We start from the raw sequence: 24873 nt of genomic DNA on the forward strand, positions 1-24873 counted from the left end.
CTTGGCATACCTTTAAGTACCCCAGGGGTACACGTACCCCCTTTTGAGAACCACTGCTTTAACACATGTGTGTTAAAGGTGAACAAGTATGAACAATGACCATTAAATATGGAGGAAATTGGTGTGTTTTCAAATGAAATGAATGTAAGGGCCATGAATTGATTAAAGTGGACCCTGACTTAAACAAGTTGAAAAACGTATTCGTGTGTTACCATTTAATGGTCAATTGTATGGAATATGTACAGTTGTGATCAAAATTATTCAACCCCCACACAATTTTGGTGTTTTAGCAAGTTGGACATATATTCCATATTTTGTTTATAGTCAAATAAAGATGTGTCAAATTGACAAATGCAACTTAAATTGTAACACTGTATTTTACAAAATACCAAAAAAAGGAAAATTTTCTTAATATGTCATTGACAAAATGATTCAACCCCCTAGTTCCATGCATCTTTAGTACTTAGTAGAACACCCTTTGGCAGTAATGACATCCTTCAAAGGTGATACATAAGCTTCTTGCAAGCATCTACAGCAGGGGTGTCAAAGTCAAATACAGAGTGGGACAAAATTTAAAACGGAACCAAGCTGCGGGCCAATGTTGAACAAATTAACCTTTTAATAGGGACCCAAACAAGTTTTGTATTGATTAAACAAGCAAAGCTTATATAATTTTAGAGTCACATGCAAAATCGAGTTTCAAATTATAATAATAAAGATTAAAAAATATCAATGGCATATCAAATACAATTTAAATAAAAATTGGTGGGGCAGGGTTTGGTGGTAGCGGGAGTTGTATATTGTAGCGTCCCGGAAGAGTTAGTGCTGCAACGGGTTCTGGGTATTTCTTCTGTTGTGTTTATGTTGTGCTACGGTGGGGATGTTCTCCCAAAATGTGTTTGTTATTCTGGTTTGGTGTGGCTTCACAGTGTGGCGCATATTTGTAAAAGTGGTAAAGTTGTTTATGCGGCCACCCTCAGTGTGACCTGTATGGCTGTTGACCAAGTATACCTTGCATTCACTTGTGTGTGTTAAAGCCCCATGTATTATTTGACTGGGCCGGCACGTTGTTTGTATGGCGGAAAAGCGGACGTGACGACAGGCTGTAGAGGACGCTAAAGGCAGTGCTTTCAAGGCACGCCCCCAATTTTGTTGTACGGGTGGAAATCGGGAGAAATTCGAAGAATGGTTGCCCCGGGAGATTTTTGGGAGGGGCACTGAACTTTCCGGGAAAATCGTGAGGGTTGGCAAGTATGAGTATCAGCTGTGGATGAAAGTGTTACAGAGGCATCTTCTGCAACCACTCTGATGTTGATTTGGAGGTATGCTTGGGATCCTTGTCCTGTTGGAAGGTCCAACGTCTCCCAAGCCTCAGCTTCGTCACTGACTTCATGACATTTGCAGCTAATATATCCTGCTAGGAAATAGAATTCATAATGCCTTGAACGCGCTGGAGATTCCTGGTACCTGAGGCAGAGAAACAGCCCCAGAGCATGATTGACCCCCCACCATGCTTAACAGTAGGCAAGGTGTTCTTCTCTTTGTAAGCTTCATTTTTTTCTCCTCCAGACATAACATTGATTCATAGGCCCAAAGAGTCCCAGTTTTGTCTCATCACTCCATAGAACAGTTTCCCAAAGTCCAGATGATTTTTGGCATACTGGAGTCCATTTTCTTGTGCCTGGTAGTCAGAAGTGGGTGCGCCTGGGAGTTCTGGCATGGAGGCCTTCATCTCGTAGTGCGCGCCTTATTGTCTGGGACGAAACCTGCGTTCCCCCCTCTGCAATGTCCTGTTGTAGTTCCTCAGCTGTTACCTGGGGGTTTGTCACCACTGTACTGCACACAGCATCCTCTTTCTACCACGCCCAGGTAGTGTTTCCACTGTGCCTTTAGCTTTAAACTTGCAAATTATGCTCCCAACTGTGTCTCTTGGAATGTGTAATGTCTTTGCTATTTTCTTATATCCATATCCTTTCTTATGAAGAGAAATGACCTCCTCTCTTGACTTCTTTGACCACTCCCTGGACTTCACCATGTTGCAAATACACCATTGACCATCTACAAGAAGCTGAGCGTCACTGTCTTTTTCAATCAGTTTAATTGTTGCTCGTTATGGTTTCTAATCACATCTACAGGTGTTTTCAACACCCAGGGTTCGGTCCTTGGCCCTGCACTCTTCAGCATCTACATGCTGCCGCTAGGTGACATCATACGCAAATACGGTGTTAGCTTTCACTGTTATGCTGATGACACCCAACTCTACATGCCCCTAAAGCTGACCAACATGCCGTATTGTAGTCAGCTGGAGGCGTGTCTTAATAAAATCAAACAATGGATGTCCGCTAACTTTTTGCAACTCAACGCCAAAAAAACGGAAATGCTGATTATCGGTCCTGCTAGACACCGAACTCTATTTAATAATACAACTCTAACATTTGACAACCAAACAATTAAACAAGGCGACACGGTAAAGAATCTGGGTATTATCTTCGACCCAACTCTCTCCTTTGAGTCACACATTAAAAGCGTTACTAAAACGGCCTTCTTTCATCTCCGTAATATCGCTAAAATTCGCTCCATTCTGTCCACTAAAGACGCTGAGATCATTATCCATGCGTTTGTTACGTCTTGCCTCGATTACTGTAACCTATTATTTTCCGGTCTCCCCATGTCTAGCATTAAAAGATTACAGTTGGTACAAAATGCGGCTGCTAGACTTTTGACAAGAACAAGAAAGTTTGATCACATTACGCCTGTACTGGCTCACCTGCACTGGCTTCCTCTGCACTTAAGATGTTGCCCGAGGATGTCGTAGTGGTTTGTGCAGCCCTTTGAGACACTAGTGATTTAGGGCTATATAAGTAAACATTGATTGATTGATTGAAAAGACCTTATTCAAACACTGTTCTTAAGAGTTATGATCTTCAAAGGGTTGAATAATTTTGTGTGGTATGTTACAAAATCAGCACCTCCAAGTCCGAGTCCATGGTTCTCGCCCGGAAAAGGGTGGAGTGCCATCTCCGGGTTGGGGAGGAGACCCTGCCCCAAGTGGAGGAGTTCAAGTACCTAGGAGTCTTGTTCACGAGTGGGGGAAGAGTGGATCGTGAGATCGACAGGCGGATCGGTGCGGCGTCTTCAGTAATGCGGACGTTGTACCGATCCGTTGTGGTGAAGAAGGAGCTGAGCCGGAAGGCAAAGCTCTCAATTTACCGGTCGATCTACGTTCCCATCCTCACCTATGGTCATGAGCTTTGGGTCATGACCGAAAGGATAAGATCACGGGTACAAGTGGCCCAAATGAGTTTGGGTCTGCGGCCGAAATGAGTTTCCTCCGCCGGGTGGCGGGTCTCTCCCTTAGAGATAGGGTGAGAAGCTCTGCCATCCGGGAGGAACTCAACGTAAAGCCGCTGCTCCTCCACATCGAGAGGAGCCAGATGAGGTGGTTCGGGCATCTGGTCAGGATGCCACCCGAACGCCTCCCTAGGGAGGTGTTTAGGGCACGTTCAGCTGGTAGGAGGCCACGGGGAAGACCCAGGACACGTTGGAAAGACTATGTCTCCCGGCTGGCCTGGGAACGCCTCGGGATCCCCCGGGAAGAGCTAGACGAAGTGGCTGGAGATAGGGAAGTCTGGGCTTCCCTGCTTAGGCTGCTGCCCCCGCGACCCGACCTCGGATAAGCGGAAGATGATGGATGGATGGATGGATGGATGTTACAAAATATAATGTTGTAATTCAAGTTGCATTTGTCTATTCGACACATCTTTATTTGATATGACTATAAACAAAATACGGAATAAATGCCCGACTTGCTAAAACACCCAAATTGTGTGGGGGTTGAATAATTTTGATCACAACTGCACTGTACTGTGTCATCTACTAATAAAAGTTGCAATCAATCAATCCACATCAGCTCTGACGGCGGGGGTCTTTTCTTTATCCTCCTCCTCCTCCAGAGCACGACGACTGTGCCAGCGGCCAGAACTCGTGCGACGAGAACGCCATCTGCACCAACACCATTGGAGGACACCTGTGCACCTGCAAGCCCGGCTACGTCGGGAACGGCACCATCTGCAGGGGTAAGTTCCTCGCCCGCCGTGTCCCCCTCGGTCATGTAAATACTCCCACGAACAGACTGGCGACGGGGAGTGATCACGTCGAGTAAAAAAATCCCCGACAGTCTGGTCGAGGCCGCTCGGCGAGACGGATGTTGAACATCGATTTTACAGCTTTTTCCACATGTGTGCCTACTTCTCCTTGACTGCTCGCACTTCCTAAGCGCCTCATTGGCTCTGCGGTTGGGGATCACATGCAGGGAGGAAGGGAGGGCATATTTGAAAACCTGGTACAAAAACGCGTGTATTACCTTAACGTGTACCCAAAGACATTCATGGATGTGCTTTATTCTCTTCAGTAAGTCAAAACAGTTTAGTTATATTGTAAAACTTAAAAACGTTGCTTGGAGTAATGAATGAAGAATCCATCCATTTCTACCGCTTATTCCCTTTCGGGGTCGCGGGGGGTGCTGGCGCCCTATCTCAGCTACAATCGGGCGGAAGGCAGGGTACACCCTGGACAAGTCGCCACCTCCATCGCAGGGCCAACACAGATAGACAGACATGAAGAATCGATGCGGGTAAAAACTGAATGGCACTTTGGTTTGGTTGAGTTTATTAAGGATCCCCGTTAGTTTACATCGCAGTGGAGACTATTCTTCATGAGGTCCAAGCAAAAACAATCACAAAACAAAAATGCAGTACAACATGATCAAATAATTAAATGTTGTAAATCAAAAATAGCAACCACAAAGAACCCAAAAAATATATAATAACTTCGAGTTTACATAATGTTTATACCAAAGACAAAAAGAGCAATATAAAATATATCCATCCATCCATCCGCTTAGCCGAGGTCGGGTCGCGGGGGCAGCAGCCTAAGCAGGGAAGCCCAGACTTCCCTCTCTTCCAGCTCCTCCCGGGGGATCCCGAGGCGTTCCCTGGCCAGCCGGGGGACACAGTCTACCCAACATGTCCTGGGTCTTCCCCGTGCCCCAAACACCTCCCTAGGGAGGCGTTCGGGTGGCATCCTGACCAGATGCCCGAACCACCTCACCTGGCTCCTCTCGATGTGGAGGAGCAGCGGCTTTACTTTGAGCTCCTCCCGGATGACAGAGCTTCTCAGCCTATGAAACTAATTTCAGCCGCTTGTACCCGTGATCTTATCCTTTCGGTCATGACCCAAAGCTCATGACCATAGGTGAGGATGGGAACGTAGATCGACCGGTCAATTGAGAGCTTTGCCTTCCGGCTTAGCTCCTTTTTCACCACAACAGATCGAGATTTTCGTTCCGGTCGTAGGGTTTTTCACGGGACACATTATGGGCGTTGTTTTTGCAATAGTTAGCCACGGATGAGGAGATAATGCTCCGTTATTGATTGAAGTAAAGTCTGATTGTCATTAAAACTGTTACCGTATTTCCTTGAATTGCCGCCGGGGCGCTAATTATTTTAAAACCACTTCTCACTCCGGCGTTTACCAAATGCATGCGGTCAAGGCAAGCATGCGTTAATTATTTTAAAACCTATTCTCACTCCGGCGCTTGCCAAAGGCCTGCGGTAAATTTAGGCCTGCGCTTATAAATTTGAGTGTGATGTAAGGATACCATCATGAGAAGCACAGTTAATAAAAAAAACTACAGATGAAGTCCATGCGCAGCTCCTTCTGATCAAAAGCATCGATAACTTGTTTATAGAAGTCTTCCTTATCTTTCTTCAGTTTTAAAAGTCTCTGTGTCTCGATGAAGATCTTCCTTTATTACCTCCTGCTTCGATTGAAAGTCCAGTTTAGAAAACTTTTTTTCTAGATATGTAATCCTCCATGTTAAAAGTGCAAGCGACAGGAAAGAATAAACACAAGCTACTCACTTTTGCTGCTTGTTGTCACTTCTTCTGCAGCCGAGTAGTCGCAAGAAGGATCACTACCGCCCTCTACCACCAGGAGGCGGGAGTTATTTAACGAGTCATATTTGACACACGCAGCTATGGTATATTAATAAAACATAGCTGCTTACTGTTATTTTTAGCATATTCAATAGTTTGGACCTTAAATCCTACTGAATAGCTCTTAATCTTCCCTTTATGCGATTTCAAATTATTGAAATCAGCCTCCTCCATTTTGAAAATGATGACAGGTGAAGTGTCACTCGTGACGTGACGAGTTTGACCCGGTGGAAATTCTAGGCGTATGCTAATTATTTTGCGAAACGAGTTTGACCCTTTTGGGAATTGTAGACATGCGCTAATAAAACTAATATTTTGAGAAACGAGTTTGACCCGTGTTCATCCTGAGCCGGCGGTAATGCTAAGCATGCGCTAATTATTTTGCAAAACGAGTTTGACCCGGCAGGCGCAAAATATATATATTTGGGGCGGCATGGCGTAGTGGGTAGAGCGGCCGTGCCAGAATCCTGAGGGTTGCAGGTTCGCTTCCCACCTATTGACATCCAAATCGCTGCCGTTGTGTCCTTGGGCAGGACACTTCACCCTTGCCCCCGGTGCCGCTCACACTGGTGAATGAATGAATGATTGGTGGTGGTCGGAGGGGCCGTAGGCGCAAACTGGCAGCCACGCTTCCGTCAGTCTAGCTGTGGCTACAGATGTAGCTTACCACCACCAGGTGTGAATGAATGTTGGGTTCAAACTTCTCTTTGAGCGCTTTGAGTATCTAACAATAGAAAAGCGTGATATAAATCTAATCCATTATTATTATTATATACCCGGCGGCAATTTAAGGAAATACGGTAGCTCCATATTTTGACACTTCTTCCACTTCCATCCTTGCACGCTACACCGTTACAACACAGATGACGGGGAGAAGACGCTGCTGAAGGTGAGCCACGTAAATAAGACCGCCCACAAAACGGCACATCCCGAAGCGACAGTCAGAAAGCGGCTTGAAGATGATCTGTACATCATAGTCCATGCAACATTTTGACCAAAGAACCATCATTCCATGTTATTATGTAAACCACAAGACAGTGTTTTAAATTTAGGAAAAAATCGTAGTATGACCCCTTTAATGCGCTTCTTATAAATTTGAGTTGGGGCGGCATCGCTTGGTTGGTAGAGCGGCCGTGCCAGCAACTCGAGGGTTGCAGGTTCGATTCCCGCTTCCGTCATCCTAGTCACCGCCGTTGTGTCCTTGGGCAAGACACTTTACCCACCTGCTCCCGGTGCCACCCACACTGGTTTGAATGTAACTTAGATATTGGGTTTCACTATGTAAAGCGCTTTGAGTCACTAGAGAAAAGCAGCTAGGGTGCAGCAGGGCGGTCCGTCGAGCGCCCTCCTGGAGTCAGAGGAGACTCATTAAAAGGGCTGGAAGCCGTCTCCAAGCAGGAGGAAGTGTCACAGATCAAAGTCCCCGATGTACAGCAACAATCACAAGGGCCCGTCATCGTTGGTACAGAAATAGCAACACAGGACAGCCTGTTTGTCTGATGCTGCTGACGGACAAAAATACCATTTAGCTCCTCTTACACTTCCTGTTGTTAAAAAAAAAACAGGGAATTTCTTGAGATACGAAATCTCTAATATACCGTCAATTCCGGACTATAAGCTGCTACGTTTTTTTTTTCCCCCTACACTTTCAACCCTGTGACTTATAAATACGAGCGGCTAAGTTACGGATTTTTCGTTGCTGACGGCCATAATGAAAATATTGTAGAAAAAAAAAAAAAAGTATTAACACTAAGAAAGTGTTTCATTGTTTGTGCTACGGCTCCATCTTTTGGACTAATTCACTCACTTCCATTTCGGGCTTTCAACAACCGGGAGTTCTGTTTTTCTAGTCGTCCATAGCGTTTCTACTTGTATGAATTCTTCATTCCTCACTCCGAGCAACGTTTGTAAGTTTTACAATATAACTAAGACAACTCATGATGTCTGTAGGAGTGTTTTTTTACATATTTGTACATACTATTGTAAGGTTATGACGCTAGCGCTAGCTAATATGCTAGCACGTGTATGAGTGTCTGTTAGCATTATTTTTTGTACTGTTTTAGTTTCACAAATTCCTCAGTAAATATACTAATAATCACCGTCTGTTTAGATCATTGGAAAGCTAGTATCTGCAGCTAGTTGGTCTATAACGATATCTGTTTTGTTTGATCAGCCATTTTACTGCCGTGTCCCAGGCAGCATTTGGAAACAATTAATGTATGTAAATAAACATTCTTTCTGTGTAAAAAAACTAATTTCGCAATATATATATATATATATATATATATATATATGTGTGTGTGTGTGTGTGTGTAAATAACACATTTTGCAATATATACATTGCAAAATGTGTTATTTACACAGAAATAATGTTTATTTACATATATATATATGAATATATATATATAAATATACTGTATATATATGAAATTTGTTATTTACACTGTAAGAATTTTTATTTATATACTTCAGTTGTTATATATATATTTATATATTTTATGTATGTATATATATATATTTATATATTTTTATGTATGTATATATATATATATATATATGTATATATATATAGATATATATATGTAGATATATATATGAGATAGGTGCCCGCGACCCCAAAAGGGAATAAGCGGTAGAAAATGTATGTGTATATATATATATATATATATATATATATATATATATATATATATAATGTATATTGTCCAGATAGGCGCCAGCGCCCCCCACGACCCCAAAAGGGAATAAGCGGTAGAAAATGGATGGATATATACATACATATGTATATATACACATACATATATATATATACACATACATATATAAATATATATATATATATATATATATATATATATATATATATATATATATTGTCCAGAGTGTACGCCGCCTTCGGCCTGATTGTAGCTGAGATAGGCACCAGCGCCCCCCGCGACCCCAAAAGGGAATAAACGGTAGACAATGGATGGATGGATGTACATACATACATACACATACATATATATATATTTATATATATATATATATATATATATATATATATATATATCTATGTACGTACATCCATATATATATGTTTGTATGTATGTACGTACATCCATATATATATATATATATATATACACACATAACCCAGCCCCTGGCCCCCCAAAAAAAAATGTTTATTATAATTTTGAAGAATTCATCTGAATGTGCATAAACTATTTCTGTTCAAAATGGTTAGAAATCCATCCATCCATTTTCTACCGCTTATTCCCTTTGGGGTCGCGGGGGCGCTGGTGCCTATCTCAGCTACAATCGGGCGGAAGGCGGAGTACACCCTGGACAAGTCGCCACCTCATCTTATGGCCTTGGTTAGAAATGTCACATGTTGGACTGTGCCAACATTGCTAGTTAGAGTACGTATTTTCTATTGTTTCATTGAAAAGAAAAACAGCAAAGTACATCTGTTTTAATTTTGTGACAAAATTGTGTTAAATCATGATTTTTTTAATGCTTAAAATAAGATATTATTGCTTTAAAAAATGAGTTTTATACTCGTGAGTGTTGATGACACAGCTTTGCAACAGTTCTAGTTTCAAGCATGTTTTACTCAATTAGGTCATAAAATTTCAGCAACAAGCTGTAATATCTTACTGAGATCATATAGGAACAGAACCTTTAAAACAAGTAAAAAACTTCAACATAAAACCTGCTTAGGGAGAAGAATTATCTTATCAGACAGAAAATAAGCAAATATCACCCTTATTTGATATATTTAATCTTACTTAGATTTCCGTTGTTGCAGTGAAGTCTCCATATAATGTTGTCTCTACGTTTCCTGGGGGAACAAAACATGATATATGAATAAAATATTCAAGAAGAAAATGAGGCCTTGTAAACGTGCGTCAAATTACGAATTAATTGATGAAGCCCATGTTAGTGTGATAAAGAACTTCCAGAGTGCATTGCTGGTGAATCTCCAGCCGTGCTATGAGCAACTAGCCTTGGTGACGTCCCTGCTTGGAATACGAAATTGAAGTGAGTCCTGTATATTTGATGAGGGATTAAAGAGAGTGGCTTTGAGCTCTAAATTGAATAAGACAGTGATAAGATCCTGAAAGGCTGTTTAGCTCCAACCCCTAAAGGAAATCCCACGTAGGATATCTGCACCCTAACCGCAATTTATTTTGAGACGCCAGTCGTCACTCGGCTTTTTGTGACGCTTTAAACCAAGAACATTGCCAGTTGGCGTGGCGATTGTCAGAATCAAACCCGTAACATCCGGTCTTACGCATGAGCATTAGCTTATAGCTAGAAATGGACAAAATTGTTGTTGTTTTTTTTCCAACCATTGGAAAGTGAGCGTTAAAGGGGAACATTATCACAATTTCAAAAGGGTTAAAAACAATAAAAATCAGTTCCCAATAGAACTTTTCGGTATAAACTCAACTCGTCGTGTTTGGAGGAAGAAGAATACTGAGTTGCATCCCAAGAACACCACACCTACTGTGAAGCATGGGGGTGGAAACGTCATGCTTTGGGGCTAGACGACTGATCCGTGTTAAAGGGGAACATTATCACAATTTCAAAAGGGTTAAAAAATATATAAATCAGTTCCCAGTGGCTTGTTGTATTTTTTGAAATTTTTTCAAAATTTTACCAGTCCCGGAATATCCCTAAATAAAGCTTTAAAGCGCCTTATTTTCGCTCTCTGCGAAACCACTATCCATTTCCCTGTGACGTCACACAGTGCTGCCAATGTAAACAAACAATGGGAATACCACAGCAAGATATAGCGACATTAGCTCGGATTCAAACTCTGATTTCAGCGACTTAAGTGATTCAACAGATTACGCATGTATTGAAACAGATGGTTGGAGTATGAAAGTATTGAAGAAGAAACTGAAGCTATTGAGCGAATAGCTAGTGACGCTATTCATAGCCATAGCATGGCCGAATAGCTGCGTTAGCATCGCCAGTAAAATGTGCGGACCAAATGATCAGGACTTTCGCATCTTTTGACACTGGAGCAACTTAAATCCGTCGATTGGTAAGTTTTTTTTTCGCATTAAATGTGGGTGGAAGGAAACGTAATATAGTTGCAAATGCATCTGCAGGTTATCCATACATCTCTGTGCCATGTCTGCTTTAGCACCGCCGGTAGATAGCATGTTAGCATCGATTAGTGTAGCATGTTAGCATCGATTAGCTGGCAGTCAACATCAACAAAACTCACCTTTGTGATTTCGTTAACTTTATCGTTGCAAATGCATCTGCAGGTTATCCATACATGTCTGTGCCATGTCTGCTTTAGCACCGCCGGTAAATAGCATGTTAGTGTCGATTAGTGTAGAATGTTAGCATCGATTAGCTGGCAGTCACGCTGCGACCAAATATGTCTGATTAGCACATAAGTCAACATCAACAAAATTCACCTTTGTGATTTCGTTGACTATAGTTGCAAATGCATCGGCAGGTTATCCATACATCTCTGTGCCATGTCTGTCTTAGCATCGCCGGTAAAATGTGGAGACACTCTGGTACATTCAATGGGGGTCTGGCGGCAGACACTTTGGCATCTTGGGGCCAGTGGTGCAACTTGAATCCCTCCCTGTTAGTGTTGTTACACCCTCCGACAACACACCGTCGAGGCATGATGTCTCCCAAGTTCCAAAAAATAGTCAAAAAAAAACGGAAAATAACAGAGCTGAGACCCGGTGTTTGTAATGTGTTGAAAATGGCGGGTGTGTTACCTCGGCGACGTCACGTTCTGACGTCATCGCCTCCAGCGCGATAAACAGAAAGGCGTTTAATTCGCCAAAATTCACCCATTTAGAGTTCGGAAATCGGTTAAAAAAATAGATGGTCTTTTTTCTGCACCATCAAGGTATATATTGACGCTTACATAGGTCTGCTGATAATGTTCCCCTTTAAGTACATGGCTGAGAAGAAGCAGATGTTAGTCATTGAATTAAATAAATAAATCATCAAAAACACTGTAGTCTTTGAACGCGACACTGTACTGAAGCAGCCGCACGGACGTTAACAATGATATACAACATCAGAAATGTTTCTGAACTTAGATTAGAAACTTTCACAGTATCATGTTAGACCCGCTCGACATCCATTGCTTTCGGTCACCTAGAGGGGGGGGGGAGTTGCTCACATATGAGGTCCTCTCCAAGGTTTCTCATAGTCAGCATTGTCACTGGCGTGAAACTGGGTGTGAGTTCTCCTTGCCCTTATGTGGGTTCTTCCGAGGATGTCGTAGTCGTAATGATTTGTGCAGTCCTTTGAGACATTTGTGACTTAGGGCTATATAAATAAACATTGATTGATTGATTCTGTGAAAAAGTAGGGACGCTGCTGATGGTGTGTTTGACAAAAAAATCAGCTGGAAGGACATTCCGTAGTATAGACGATCAGCATGCAGAATGGCACCGTGAGAAAGCAGAGTGAGGGTTAACTGCCAATAAATCATAGATTCCGGACTGTAAGGCACACTTTTTTTTTTCTCAAAGTTCGACATTTCGCCTCATAACCCGGTGTGCCTAATGTACGGAATAATTCTGGTTTCAAGTTAACATTATTCACCCATGGAACTTTAGTTATTAGAGAGGTTTTCCACCGGACACATTTCCGGATGATCAGATGCTGCTCCGTTATTGATTGAAGTAAAGTCTGAATGTCATTAAAACAGTGAGCTCCATCTTTTGACACTTCCTCCACTCTCGTCCTTGCACGCTACACCGCTACAACATAGATGACGGAGAAAAGACGCTGCCTAAGGTGGGCCACGTAAATAAGCCACAAAACGGCGCATCCTGAAGCGACTGTCAGAGGTCCTCTCCAAGGTTCTCATAGTCATCATTGTCACTGGCGTGACACTGGGTGTGAGTTTTCCTTGCCCTTATGTGGGTTCTTCCGAGGATGTCGTAGTCGTAATGATTTGTGCAGTCCTTTGAGACATTTGTGACTTAGGGCTATATAAATAAACATTGATTGATTGATTCTGTGAAAAAGTAGGGACGCTGCTGATGGTGTGTTTGACAAAAAAATCAGCTGGAAGGACATTCCATAGTATAGACGATCAGCATTCAGAATGGCACCCTGAGAAAGCAGAGTGAGGGTTAACTGCCAATAAATCTTATATTACGGACTATAAGGCACACTTATTATTATTTTTTTCTCAAAGCTCAACAGTGCGCCTCATAACCCGGTGCGCCTAATGTACGGAATAATTCTGGTTTTGTTTAACGAGTTTGAAGCAATTTTATTTGGTACATGGTGTAATGAAAAGTTGGACCAGTAGATGGCAGTCAAACATAAGAGATATGTGTATGATTCAAGTAAACAACACCAACATTGTATATGTTTACATTGAAAATATAGAACATTACACACGACGTGCAAAAAAATCTACCAAAAAGTTTTAGTACGACTTTGGTAAGCTTTGAAGCTGAACCACTTGATGGATTGTACTGTGCTTCAACATAGGAGTATTATTATGGTGTGTGTATAAGGTAAGATATATTATCCGACGTTTTGTTTCGCAATAATATGCAAAAGCAACTGTTCTTACCCTCTGGCACCTTTTGTTGTGTATTTGGGATCTGCATAAGTCCTGAAAATGTGCGCCTTTGTAGTCCGTAACGACATAGTGGATAAGCTTCTTCTTTTTCTCTATTTTCTTTTTATGGGACATTCATCTTCTGCTGTTGCCATTTCTAGTATAAAGTAGTGTACATTTCTTACTTATATCTGCTGATCTGTATTTGGGATCTGCATGAATCATTAAAAATTGGACGTCCACATTTGTAGACGGTAACTATAGTTTTTAGAGAGTTCCAACCGGACGGGACACATTTCCGGTGTGTTTTTTTTCCAGATGAGAAGATGCTGCTCCGTTATTGATTTAAGTGAATCCATGCAACATTTTGACCAAAGAACCACCATTACATGTTATGTAGACCACAAGGAAGTGTTTTCCATTTCAAAAAGAAAAAAATAATAAAAATATGACTGCATTTAATGCGCCCTATAATCCGGTGCGCCTTATATATGAAAAAGATCAAAACTACACCATTTATCGCCCTATGGGCTGGAAAATACGGTGACTTTTTTTTCCTGTAACAATTTGAACTGACGTGGCTGAGAAGGAGCAGATGATAGTCCTTGAATTAAAGAAATAAATCATCAAAAACACAGTGTCAGGCTTGGACAAAGATGGTGTGTGCTCCTTCGACGCAGCGGGATTACAGGACGAGCCAGGCGTGAATTCAGGTACATGATTTATTAAATAAACAAACAAACTACAAAAAGGCGAACCAAGGACTCGCTCTGTGGCGGATAATAATCCATACTATACTTAAAACAAAACAGCACAATGGCATGATTATATACAAACAAAACAAAACTAGCACAATGGCATGAATACAAAAACTTACACGGCAATGGAACTCTGGACGAGGACATGTAGGAAGTGCAGCATGGGTAGGGTGCGTGCGCATGTGTGAGGATCCCAGGACGAAGACAAGAAAAAGTGACTTAAATAGTTCTGATCATTAGTGAAAACAGGTGTGAGGTTGAGAACAGGTGAAAACTAATGAGTTGGCATGGTAGCAAACAAAACCAGGAAGTGCCAAACGTGACTGAATGTCCTAAATCAAAAACATTACATGACAAAACAAAACCTGATCCATACGTGTGACACACAGTAGTCTTTGAACTCGACACCGTACCGAAGCAGGGAGAAACCAGCTTGAAAATAATATACAAACATCAGAATTTTTTCTATGAAAATATAGGGTCGCTGCTGATGGTGTGTTTGACGGAAAATCAGCCGGAAGGACATACCATAGTATAAACGATCAGCTTTTAAAACGGCACCGCGAGAGAGCAGAGTGAGGGTTAACTGCCAATATAGTTATTTGGGGCACAATATATTATATTTAAAAAAATATTTGCTCCACAAAAGTTTTTTTTTTCTTTTAAAAAATACGTTGCTTGTTAAAATGACTGCACTTGTGTACGTTGTGGTATTACAGTATTAGTGAGACCTCATTTCTACAGTAGACCCGGTCCCTAAACACATTCCATTTGTATTATTATTTTTTGCAATGCAAAACATTACCAATTTCATCATGCTTGATGGTACAGACAAATTATATTTTTAATAATATGTATAAATGAGCAGTTTTAAATAGTATGAACAGAGATGGGGGGAAAAAAATGAGTTTAATAGGCGGGCTTTCCTTGCAAGTAAAGCGATGGCACCAGCTCATAAGGAGCAATTTAGGAAACGTTCATGTTGAGCGCTGCCGGATTTTTGGCCACCATCCAAAGATGAGAGTATCATTAAGCATAATTAGGATGTGCTTTCATAAATTGTGTTGCATCATGGGACAGTGGCTGCGATCAACCAGCTGCCAACACGTTTCCAAGTGTGGCTCCAGCCTCATCCCTGCATGCGGGGAAATATACAGAACAACTCCAGATATGTTTTTTTTTTGTTTTTTTTTGTCTCATTTCAAAGTTATCTTAGTCCTTCATTCGATTTTACAGTATCTGCACTACACTACTGTATTTTTCGGACTATGAGGCGCACTTAAAATCATTTTCATTGATCAGTAGCTCCACAGCCACAGATCCACTAATAACCACTAATATCACAGTCAGAATGAAAGCTTGTTCCCATAAGCACCAAAAACTGTTAATAACGTTTAGACAAAAGTGTATATTATATATACCAATATATATGTAGTATTTATATAGGTTTGTGTGTGTGTGTGTGTATTTTGGGTATATGCATGTGTGAATGTATGTGATTATGTGTGTATATGTATGTATGTATGTATGTATATATATATATATATATATATATACACACCTACACACATATATATATATATATATATATATATATATATATATATGCATTAGGGCTGGGCAACGATTACAATTTTAATCGAAGTTAATCGCACTATTTCTCCGATTAATCGCGATCAACTGCATTGTATACGCAAAGCCCAATAATGACTTCAAAAGTAGTGTGTAGTGCACCTTTATTGGAATATTCTCCCACATGAACAAAAAGCGCCAAAACATTTGTTGTGCAAACACAATTTAAATCAGTCCTTGTCAAACAGTAGCAGTTAAATAGCATATTTGATGAAAATCAACTCCAAAAATGTAAATACAAACATTTAAGCTTATTGCCACTGCCAGGGTATTTAAGTTATCCTGTTTGTTATGGAAAATAAATATAATCTACATACAAATCTCTGAGCCACAATCATAACATCTGAACAGGCAATTTCTGAGGTAACAGCAGAAACATTTTTTTTTATCAGGGATATTATGTTTAAAAAACCTATATTATAGGTAGTGGGCTGTTTTAGGGAATTTTTGATCAAATTATCTGTAGTAGCAATATTAATAATGTTGTGTTTATTCTGCATAGTGCACTTAAAATAATTATGACCATATCTAGGAATTGATATGATGGGAATTTTCCGATTGTTTGCTTGGTGCTTTGATAAACTGAACGCATATACATGGTACTATATTGTGATGTTATGAGCCAGGGAAATAAAGAACTACCCTACCCAGCATGCAACAGGAGTGACAAGCATGTGCGGTAGCCCGGTATAGGTTGTGTCGCCATGACGGCATCTTGTATGTTGTGGGTTCTTCCGAGGATGTTGTAGTCGTAATGATTTGTGCAGTCCTTTGAGACATTTGTGATTTGGGGCTATATAAATAAACATTGATTGATTGATTGATTGATATGCACGCTCTGAAAGCAAACGTTAAGAACTCAGCCAACACTCCTGGTCTGCATTATTCATAAATAGACAACACATATACTCCGCTGCTTCACAGGCCGCTGGATGTAGCCGGCAAAGTATTCCCATGCTAGCTAGCCGGTCTAGCAAGCACGCCTCATTCAGTCCAAAACGGCCCGATCTATCCACATTCAGAATTGTCTGGCGGTCGTAAGTGATCCCGGAGTGACCACGCTGTAAGCCAGCCATGAAATTTGCAGAATTGTCCGGTATTTTTGCGAATTGTTGCGTCTTTACCAAGAGCTCCTCCACGCCGAAGCCCGTCCGGGCGACGCCATCTTTATAAGAAAAGGCGTTAACAAAATAAAAGCATGTAAACAACATACGCAAATACGCGATGAAATAATTGTCGGCGTTAATAGATTGATGAGTTAACTCGTAATTAAAGCACTAATTTGCCCACCCCTAATATGTATATATGTATATGGATTGTATATAAGTGTGTGCATATATGTGTGTGTTGTGTATATGTATATATGTGTGTGTGCATATGTATATATGTAAGTGTGTGTGAATTTAAATGTATTATATATAGATAATATATAGCATCTATGCAGCAACCACTGAATTGAATTATATTATATGTATTATTGTATTATATATTATATATATATATATATATATATATATATATATATATATATATATATATATATATATATATATATATATATATATATATATATATATATATATATATATTGTATATGTATAGGGGTGGGACCAAATAAGTTTACTTCTTCCCACTCCCTTTTGAGCCAATCTTGACATCTACAAAAGATTAGTCACATGTAATGTTTTCAATGTAGGTGTAAAAATAATGTATATATACATATATATATATATATATATATATATACACATATATATATATATATTTATTTTGTATTTTATGTCATTCTTTTGTTTTGTTTGCATGGCTCAAAATAAGCCATTCATTCATTCATTTTCTTAAAACGCGACAGTGCGCCTTATAACCCGGAGCGCCTAAAGTACGGAATAATTTCCGTTGTACTTACCGACCTCGAAGTTATTTTATTTGGTACATGGTGTAATGATAAGTGTGACCGGTAGATGGCAGTCACACATAAGAGATACGCGTATACTGCAATATGATGACAGTCACACATAAGAGATACGTGTAGACTGCAATATGACTCAAGTAAACAACACCAAAATGGTATATGTTCCATTGAAAATATAGAACATTACACACGGCGGTCAAAAGTCTATCAAAATGTTTTAGTTCGACTTCGGTAAGCTAGGAAGCCGCACCGATTGATGGATTGTACTGTGCTTCAACATACGAGTATTATTATGGTGTGTGTATAAGGTAAGATATATTATCTGGCGTTTTGTTTCGCAATATTATGTAAAAGAAACTTTTCTTACCTTCTTGTCAGGTTCAAACGCTGATGACATCTATTAATCAGACAAGAAGTAAGGAACCAGGCAGAGACAGAGTTCAATAGGGCTCATGAGGAGAACGCGGGCACTGCACACTTAGTCACAGTCTGGCCCTACGCTCTAAGGTCCAGCTCCCGCGTTCCTCTGTTTATTCAGAGTTCCATAGTCAACATCACAGAGGCTGCTTCTAAAAGGAGTCGTCACATATATTATGCAAAGCAGGTCCAGGACGCATAGTACGTGACGGAATGTGATTTTCCCTTGTCTCTGCTTTGTCTGCGTGTTGTCATCTTAGCTTCGTTGAGATCCCTGAAGTCTCTGTCTCATCTGCATGCTGTCATCCCATCCCTGCCGAGGTCCCTGAAGTCCTTGGTTGCCAGCGGGCCAAAATAATGATAAGGCCAGAAGTTTTGTCCTCGCATAGATTAGAAAAAAGTCTAACTTGAGCACAATAGCTAATAACTAAAGCAACAGACTTTAAGCATACTTAAGTTTGTGTGATAATATATACATAATTATTCTTACACTTCTAGAACCTGTTGATGTGTATTTGGGATATAGATAAAGTCCTGAAAAATTGCACACCTCCGCCTTTGTAGTCCGTGCTGACTTTGTAGTCGATAGGCTTCTTCTTTTTCTCTATCTTCTTGTTATGGGACGTTCATCCTCCGCTGTTGCCATTTCTAATACAAAGTAGTGTAAAGTTCTTACTTATATCTGTCAGTAAACTCGCCATGAAAGCGCTAAAACATACCGGTGTAGTGAGTTTACATTATGCACCCAAGGAACTTTAGTTATTAGAGAGTTCCGGTCAGACGTTTTTTCACGGGACACATTATGGCCGTTGTTTCCGGATGAGGAGATGCGGCCCCGTTATTGTTTGAAGTAAAGTCTGAATGTCATTAAAACAGTTAGCTACATCTTTAATAATAATAATAATAATGGATTAGATTTATATCGCGCTTTTCTATTGTTAGATACTCAAAGCGCTCACAGAGAAGTGGGAACCCATCATTCATTCACACCTGGTGGTGGTAAGCTACATCTGTAGCCACAGCTGCCCTGGGGTAGACTGACGGAAGCGTGGTTGCCAGTTTGCGCCTACGGCCCCTCCGACCACCACCAATCATTCATTCATCATTCATTCACCAGTGTGAGTGGCACCGGGGGCAAAGGGTGAAGTGTCCTGCCCGAGGACACAACGGCAGCGATTTGGATGTCAATAGGTGGGAAGCTAACCTGCAACCCTCAGGTTTCTGGCACGGCCGCTCTACCCACTACGCCATGCCGCCCCAAATGGTCAACCATATTTTGACACTTCTTCCACTCCCGTCCTTGCACGCTACACCGCTACAACAAAGAAGACGGTGCGGAAATTGACATACATAACTAAGACTGCCCACAAAACGCCGCTTTCTGAAGCGACTGTCAGAAAGCGGCTTGAAGATGATCTGTAAAACATCATCTATGCAACATTTTGACCAAAGAACCACCATTACGTGTTATATAGACCACAAGGATGTGTTTTACATGTAGAAAAAAATAAAATAATATGACCCCTTTAATGTTCCCTATAATCCGGTGCACGTTTTGTATGAAAATAAACCTGACTATACCTGCTGATCAGCAGTGAGCCTTATAATCCGGTGCGCCCTATGGTCCGGAAAATACGGTAATTTAATATGTTTGTTTCATGTCCACGTTCATCAAGCCAAAAGGGTGCAAAGTGGAATTTCTGCAGGCAACAGTTGGAATATGTCCGCAGGTGGGATTGAAGCGACAACACCCATCCCATATCATTGTGCCAGAAAGGCATTAAGATGGGGAGCATGCAAGAAGCAGGAACGTCTGATCAATGCAATTTGCAAAAATGCCTTCCACACATTTTTCAACTCCGGGTTGTCTCCAGACTCCAACACGCACTCACGTCTACGTCGGTGTAATATGCGACCTGTCTGGGTAGCTACACCGCAGCATCCTCTGCTCTGGAAGTCATTGGCAAACTGCAAATGAGGGAAGGGAAGATTAAAAAGTCAGGTATTTGGAAACATTGCAGAGACTATGAATTGTGGCAGATTGCTGAACCCGGACAGAAATATGCGGCAGTGACATTATTCGGGGCAGGAACGCTGCAGCTCCGCCATGGTTCTGTGGAAGCCGCTCCATTATTCTGCAACAATCTGCAATAAAGGTGTTTATTGGTAGAGTTATTTATTGTTTGTGAAAATATCAGCTGTGCACCTGTCAGGGGTGTTATGTGATATGGAATGGAAAAGGGCTCAATTAAAATGTCAGTTTGGTATGAGATGGCCCGCATACAACCCAGTGGTGATTAATCATTCTCTACAAGGGCAGCTGAACATCTCCTTTACATTAGATCTAAAACCCCAAAGCGGTGAAGTTGGCACTTTGCGATATTGTAAATAAAAACAGACTACAATAATTTGCAAATCCTTTTCAACGTATATTCAATTGAATGGACTGCAAAGACAAGACAAGTAAAGTTCGAGCTGAGAAACTTATTTGTAACATGAAACGCATGGCTTGTGATTGTCTTGTTGAAATAAGCAGGGGCGTCCATGTTAGCATTGCTTGGATGGCAACATATGTTGCTCTAAAACCTGTATGTACCTTTCAGCATTAATGGTACCTTAAGTTTTCCATGTTTTGGGCACTAATAAACCCCCATACCATCAAAGATACTTTAACAGTAACAATCCGGATGGTTCTTTTTTCTTGGGTAACGTATATTGCCCAAGGACACAACGGTAGTGACTAGGATGGCGGAAGCGGGGATCAAACCTTCAACCCAGAAGTTGCTGGCACGGTCGCTTTACCGACCGAGCCCCAACCACTCTGCCGTCATGTAGAATGGCGACTTGAGCACAATAGTTCGATATGTCTTGGGAACGCGACCAATAGATAATACTTGATATCAATCCGCACGGCCGTTCTACCAACCGAGCTATACCGCCCCAACCACTCTTCCATCATGTAGAATGGTGACTGGATATCAATAGTTAAATATGTCTTGGGAACGCAACCAATAGATAATACTTGATATCACTCCACACGGCCGTTCTACCAACTGAGCAATACCGCCCCAACCACGCTTCCGTCATGCTGGCACGGCCGCTCCACCAAGCGAGCTATACCGCCCCAACCACGCTTCCATCATGTAGAATGGCGACTGGATATCAATAGTTCGATATGTCTTGGGAACGCGACTAATAGATAATACTTGATATCACTCCACACGGCCGCTCTACCAACCGAGCTATACCGCCCCAACCACGCCTCCATCATGTAGAATGGCGACTGGAGAACAATAGTTCGATATGTCTTGGGAACGCGGCCAACCGATAACCCTTGATATCACTCGGCACGGCCGCTCTACCAACCGAGCAATACACCCCCAACCACGCATCCGTCATGCTGGCACGGCCGCTCCACCAACCGAGCTATACCGCCCCAACCATGCTTCCATCATGTAGAATGGCGACTGGATATCAATAGTTCGATATGTCTTGGGAACGCGATCAATAGATAATACTTGATATCACTCCACACGGCCGTTCTACCAACCGAGCTATGCCGCCCCAACCACTCTTCCGTCATGTAGAATGGCGACTGGATATCAATAGTTCGATATGTCTTTGGAACGCGACTAATAGATAATACTTGATATCACTCCACACGGCCGTTCTACCAACCGAGCAATACCCCCCCAACCACGCTTCCGTCATGCTGGCACGGCCGCTCCACCAACCGAGCTATACCGCCCCAACCATGCTTCCATCATGTAGAATGGCGACTGGATATCAATAGTTCGATATGTCTTGGGAACGCGACCAATAGATAATACTTGATATCACTCCACACGGCCGTTCTACCAACCGAGCAATACCGCCCCAACCACGTTTCCGTCATGCTGGCACGGCCGCTCTACCAACCGAGCTATACCGCCCCTACCACGCTTCCATCATGTAGAATGGCGACTGGATATCAATAGTTCGATATGTCCTGGGAACGCGATCAATAGATAATACTTGATATCACTCCACACGGCCGTTCTACCAACCGAGCTATGCCGCCCCAACCACTCTTCCATCATGTAGAATGGCGACTTGAGCACAATAGTTTGATATGTCTTGAGAACGCGACCAATAGATAATACTTGATATCACTCCACACGGCCGTTCTACCAACCGAGCAATACTGCCCCAAACACGCTTCCGTCATGCTGGCACGGCCGCTCTACCAACCGAGCTATACCTCCCCTACCACGCTTCCATCATGTAGAATGGCGACTGGATATCAATAGTTCGATATGTCTTGGGAACGCGACTAATAGATAATACTTGATATCACTCCACACGGCCGTTCTACCAACCGAGCTATGCCGCCCCAATCACGCTTCCATCATGTAGAATGGCGACTAGATATCAATAGTTCGATCTGTCTTGGGAACGCGACCAATAGATAATACTTGATATCACTCCACACGGCCGTTCTACCAACCGAGCAATACTGCCCCAACCACATTTCCGTCATGCTGGCACGGCCGCTCTACCAACCGAGCTATACCGCCCCTACCACGCTTCCATCATGTAGAATGGCAACTGGAGAACAATAATTCGATATGAATTGGGAACGCGGCCAACCGATAACCCTTGATATCACTCGGCACGGCCGCTCTACCAACCGAGCAATACCGCCCCAACCACGCTTCCGTCATGCTGGCACGGCCGCTCTACCAACCGAGCTATACCGCCCCAACCACGCTTATATCATGTAAAATGGCGACTGGATATCAATAGTTCGATATGTCTTGGGAACGCGACTAATAGATAATACTTGATATCACTCCACACGGCCGTTCTACCAACCGAGCTATGCCGCCCCAACCAGTCTTCCGTCATGTAGAATGGCGACTGGATATCAATAGTTCGATATGTCTTGGGAACGCGACTAATAGATAATACTTGATATCACTCCACACGGCCGTTCTACCAACCGAGCTATACCGCCCCAACCACTCTTCCGTCATGTAGAATGGCGACTGGATATCAATAGTTCGATATGTCTTGGGAACGCGACCAATAGATAATACTTGATATCACTCCACACGGCCGTTTTACCAACCGAGCTATACCGCCCCAACCACGCTTCCATCATGTAGAATGGCGACTGGATATCAATAGTTCGATATGTCTTGGGAACGCGACCAATAGATAATACTTGATATCACTCCACACGGCCGTTCTACCAACCGAGCAATACCCCCCCAACCACGTTTCCGTCATGCTGGCACGGCCGCTCTACCAACCGAGCTATACCGCCCCAACCATGCTTCCATCATGTAGAATGGCGACTGGATATCAATAGTTCGATATGTCTTGGGAACGCGATCAATAGATAATCCTTGATATCACTCCACACGGCCGTTCTACCAACCGAGCTATGCCGCCCCAACCACTCTTCCATCATGTAGAATGGCGACTTGAGCACAATAGTTTGATATGTCTTGAGAACGCGACCAATAGATAATACTTGATATCACTCCACACGGCCGTTCTACCAACCGAGCAATACTGCCCCAAACACGCTTCCGTCATGCTGGCACGGCCGCTCTACCAACCGAGCTATACCTCCCCTACCACGCTTCCATCATGTAGAATGGCGACTGGATATCAATAGTTCGATATGTCTTGGGAACGCGACTAATAGATAATACTTGATATCACTCCACACGGCCGTTCTACCAACCGAGCTATGCCGCCCCAATCACGCTTCCATCATGTAGAATGGCGACTAGATATCAATAGTTCGATCTGTCTTGGGAACGCGACCAATAGATAATACTTGATATCACTCCACACGGCCGTTCTACCAACCGAGCAATACTGCCCCAACCACGCTTCCGTCATGCTGGCACGGCCGCTCTACCAACCGAGCTATGCCGCCCCTACCACGCTTCCATCATGTAGAATGGCAACTGGATATCAATAGTTCGATATGTCTTGGGAACGCAACCAATAGATAATACTTGATATCACTCCACACGGCCGCTCTACGAACCGAGCTATGCCGCCCCAACCACTCTTCCATCATGTAGAATGGCGACTGGATATCATTAGTTTGATATGTCTTGGGAACGCGATCAATAGATAATACTTGATATCACTGCACACGGCTGTTCTACCAACCGAGCTATACCGCCCCAACCACGCTTCCATCATGTAGAATGGCGACTGGATATCAATAGTTCGATATGTCTTGGGAACGCGACTAATAGATAATACTTGATATCACTCCACACGGCCGTTCTACCAACCGAGCTATGCCGCCCCAATCACGCTTCCATCATGTAGAATGGCGACTAGATATCAATAGTTCGATCTGTCTTGGGAACGCGACCAATAGATAATACTTGATATCACTCCACACGGCCGTTCTACCAACCGAGCAATACTGCCCCAACCACGCTTCCGTCATGCTGGCACGGCCGCTCTACCAACCGAGCTATGCCGCCCCTACCACGCTTCCATCATGTAGAATGGCGACTGGATATCAATAGTTCGATATGTCTTGGGAACGCAACCAATAGATAATACTTGATATCACTCCACACGGCC

The 24873-nt window shown here is 42.3% G+C and overlaps 1 protein-coding gene across 1 annotated transcript in view; it reads left to right on the plus strand.

Moving 5' to 3' along the window:
• LOC133543114 (protein kinase C-binding protein NELL1-like) overlaps positions 1–24873 on the plus strand; it is an 881729-nt gene that overhangs the window by 687076 nt on the left and 169780 nt on the right. The window contains exon 14 of the mRNA XM_061887562.1: positions 3954–4076. Coding sequence (XP_061743546.1) covers positions 3954–4076 — 123 coding nt within the window. The remainder of the gene's footprint in view (positions 1–3953; positions 4077–24873) is intronic.

The sequence above is a fragment of the Nerophis ophidion genome, linkage group LG25, assembly GCF_033978795.1.
Source record: "Nerophis ophidion isolate RoL-2023_Sa linkage group LG25, RoL_Noph_v1.0, whole genome shotgun sequence".
In the NCBI taxonomy this organism is placed as follows: domain Eukaryota; kingdom Metazoa; phylum Chordata; class Actinopteri; order Syngnathiformes; family Syngnathidae; genus Nerophis; species Nerophis ophidion.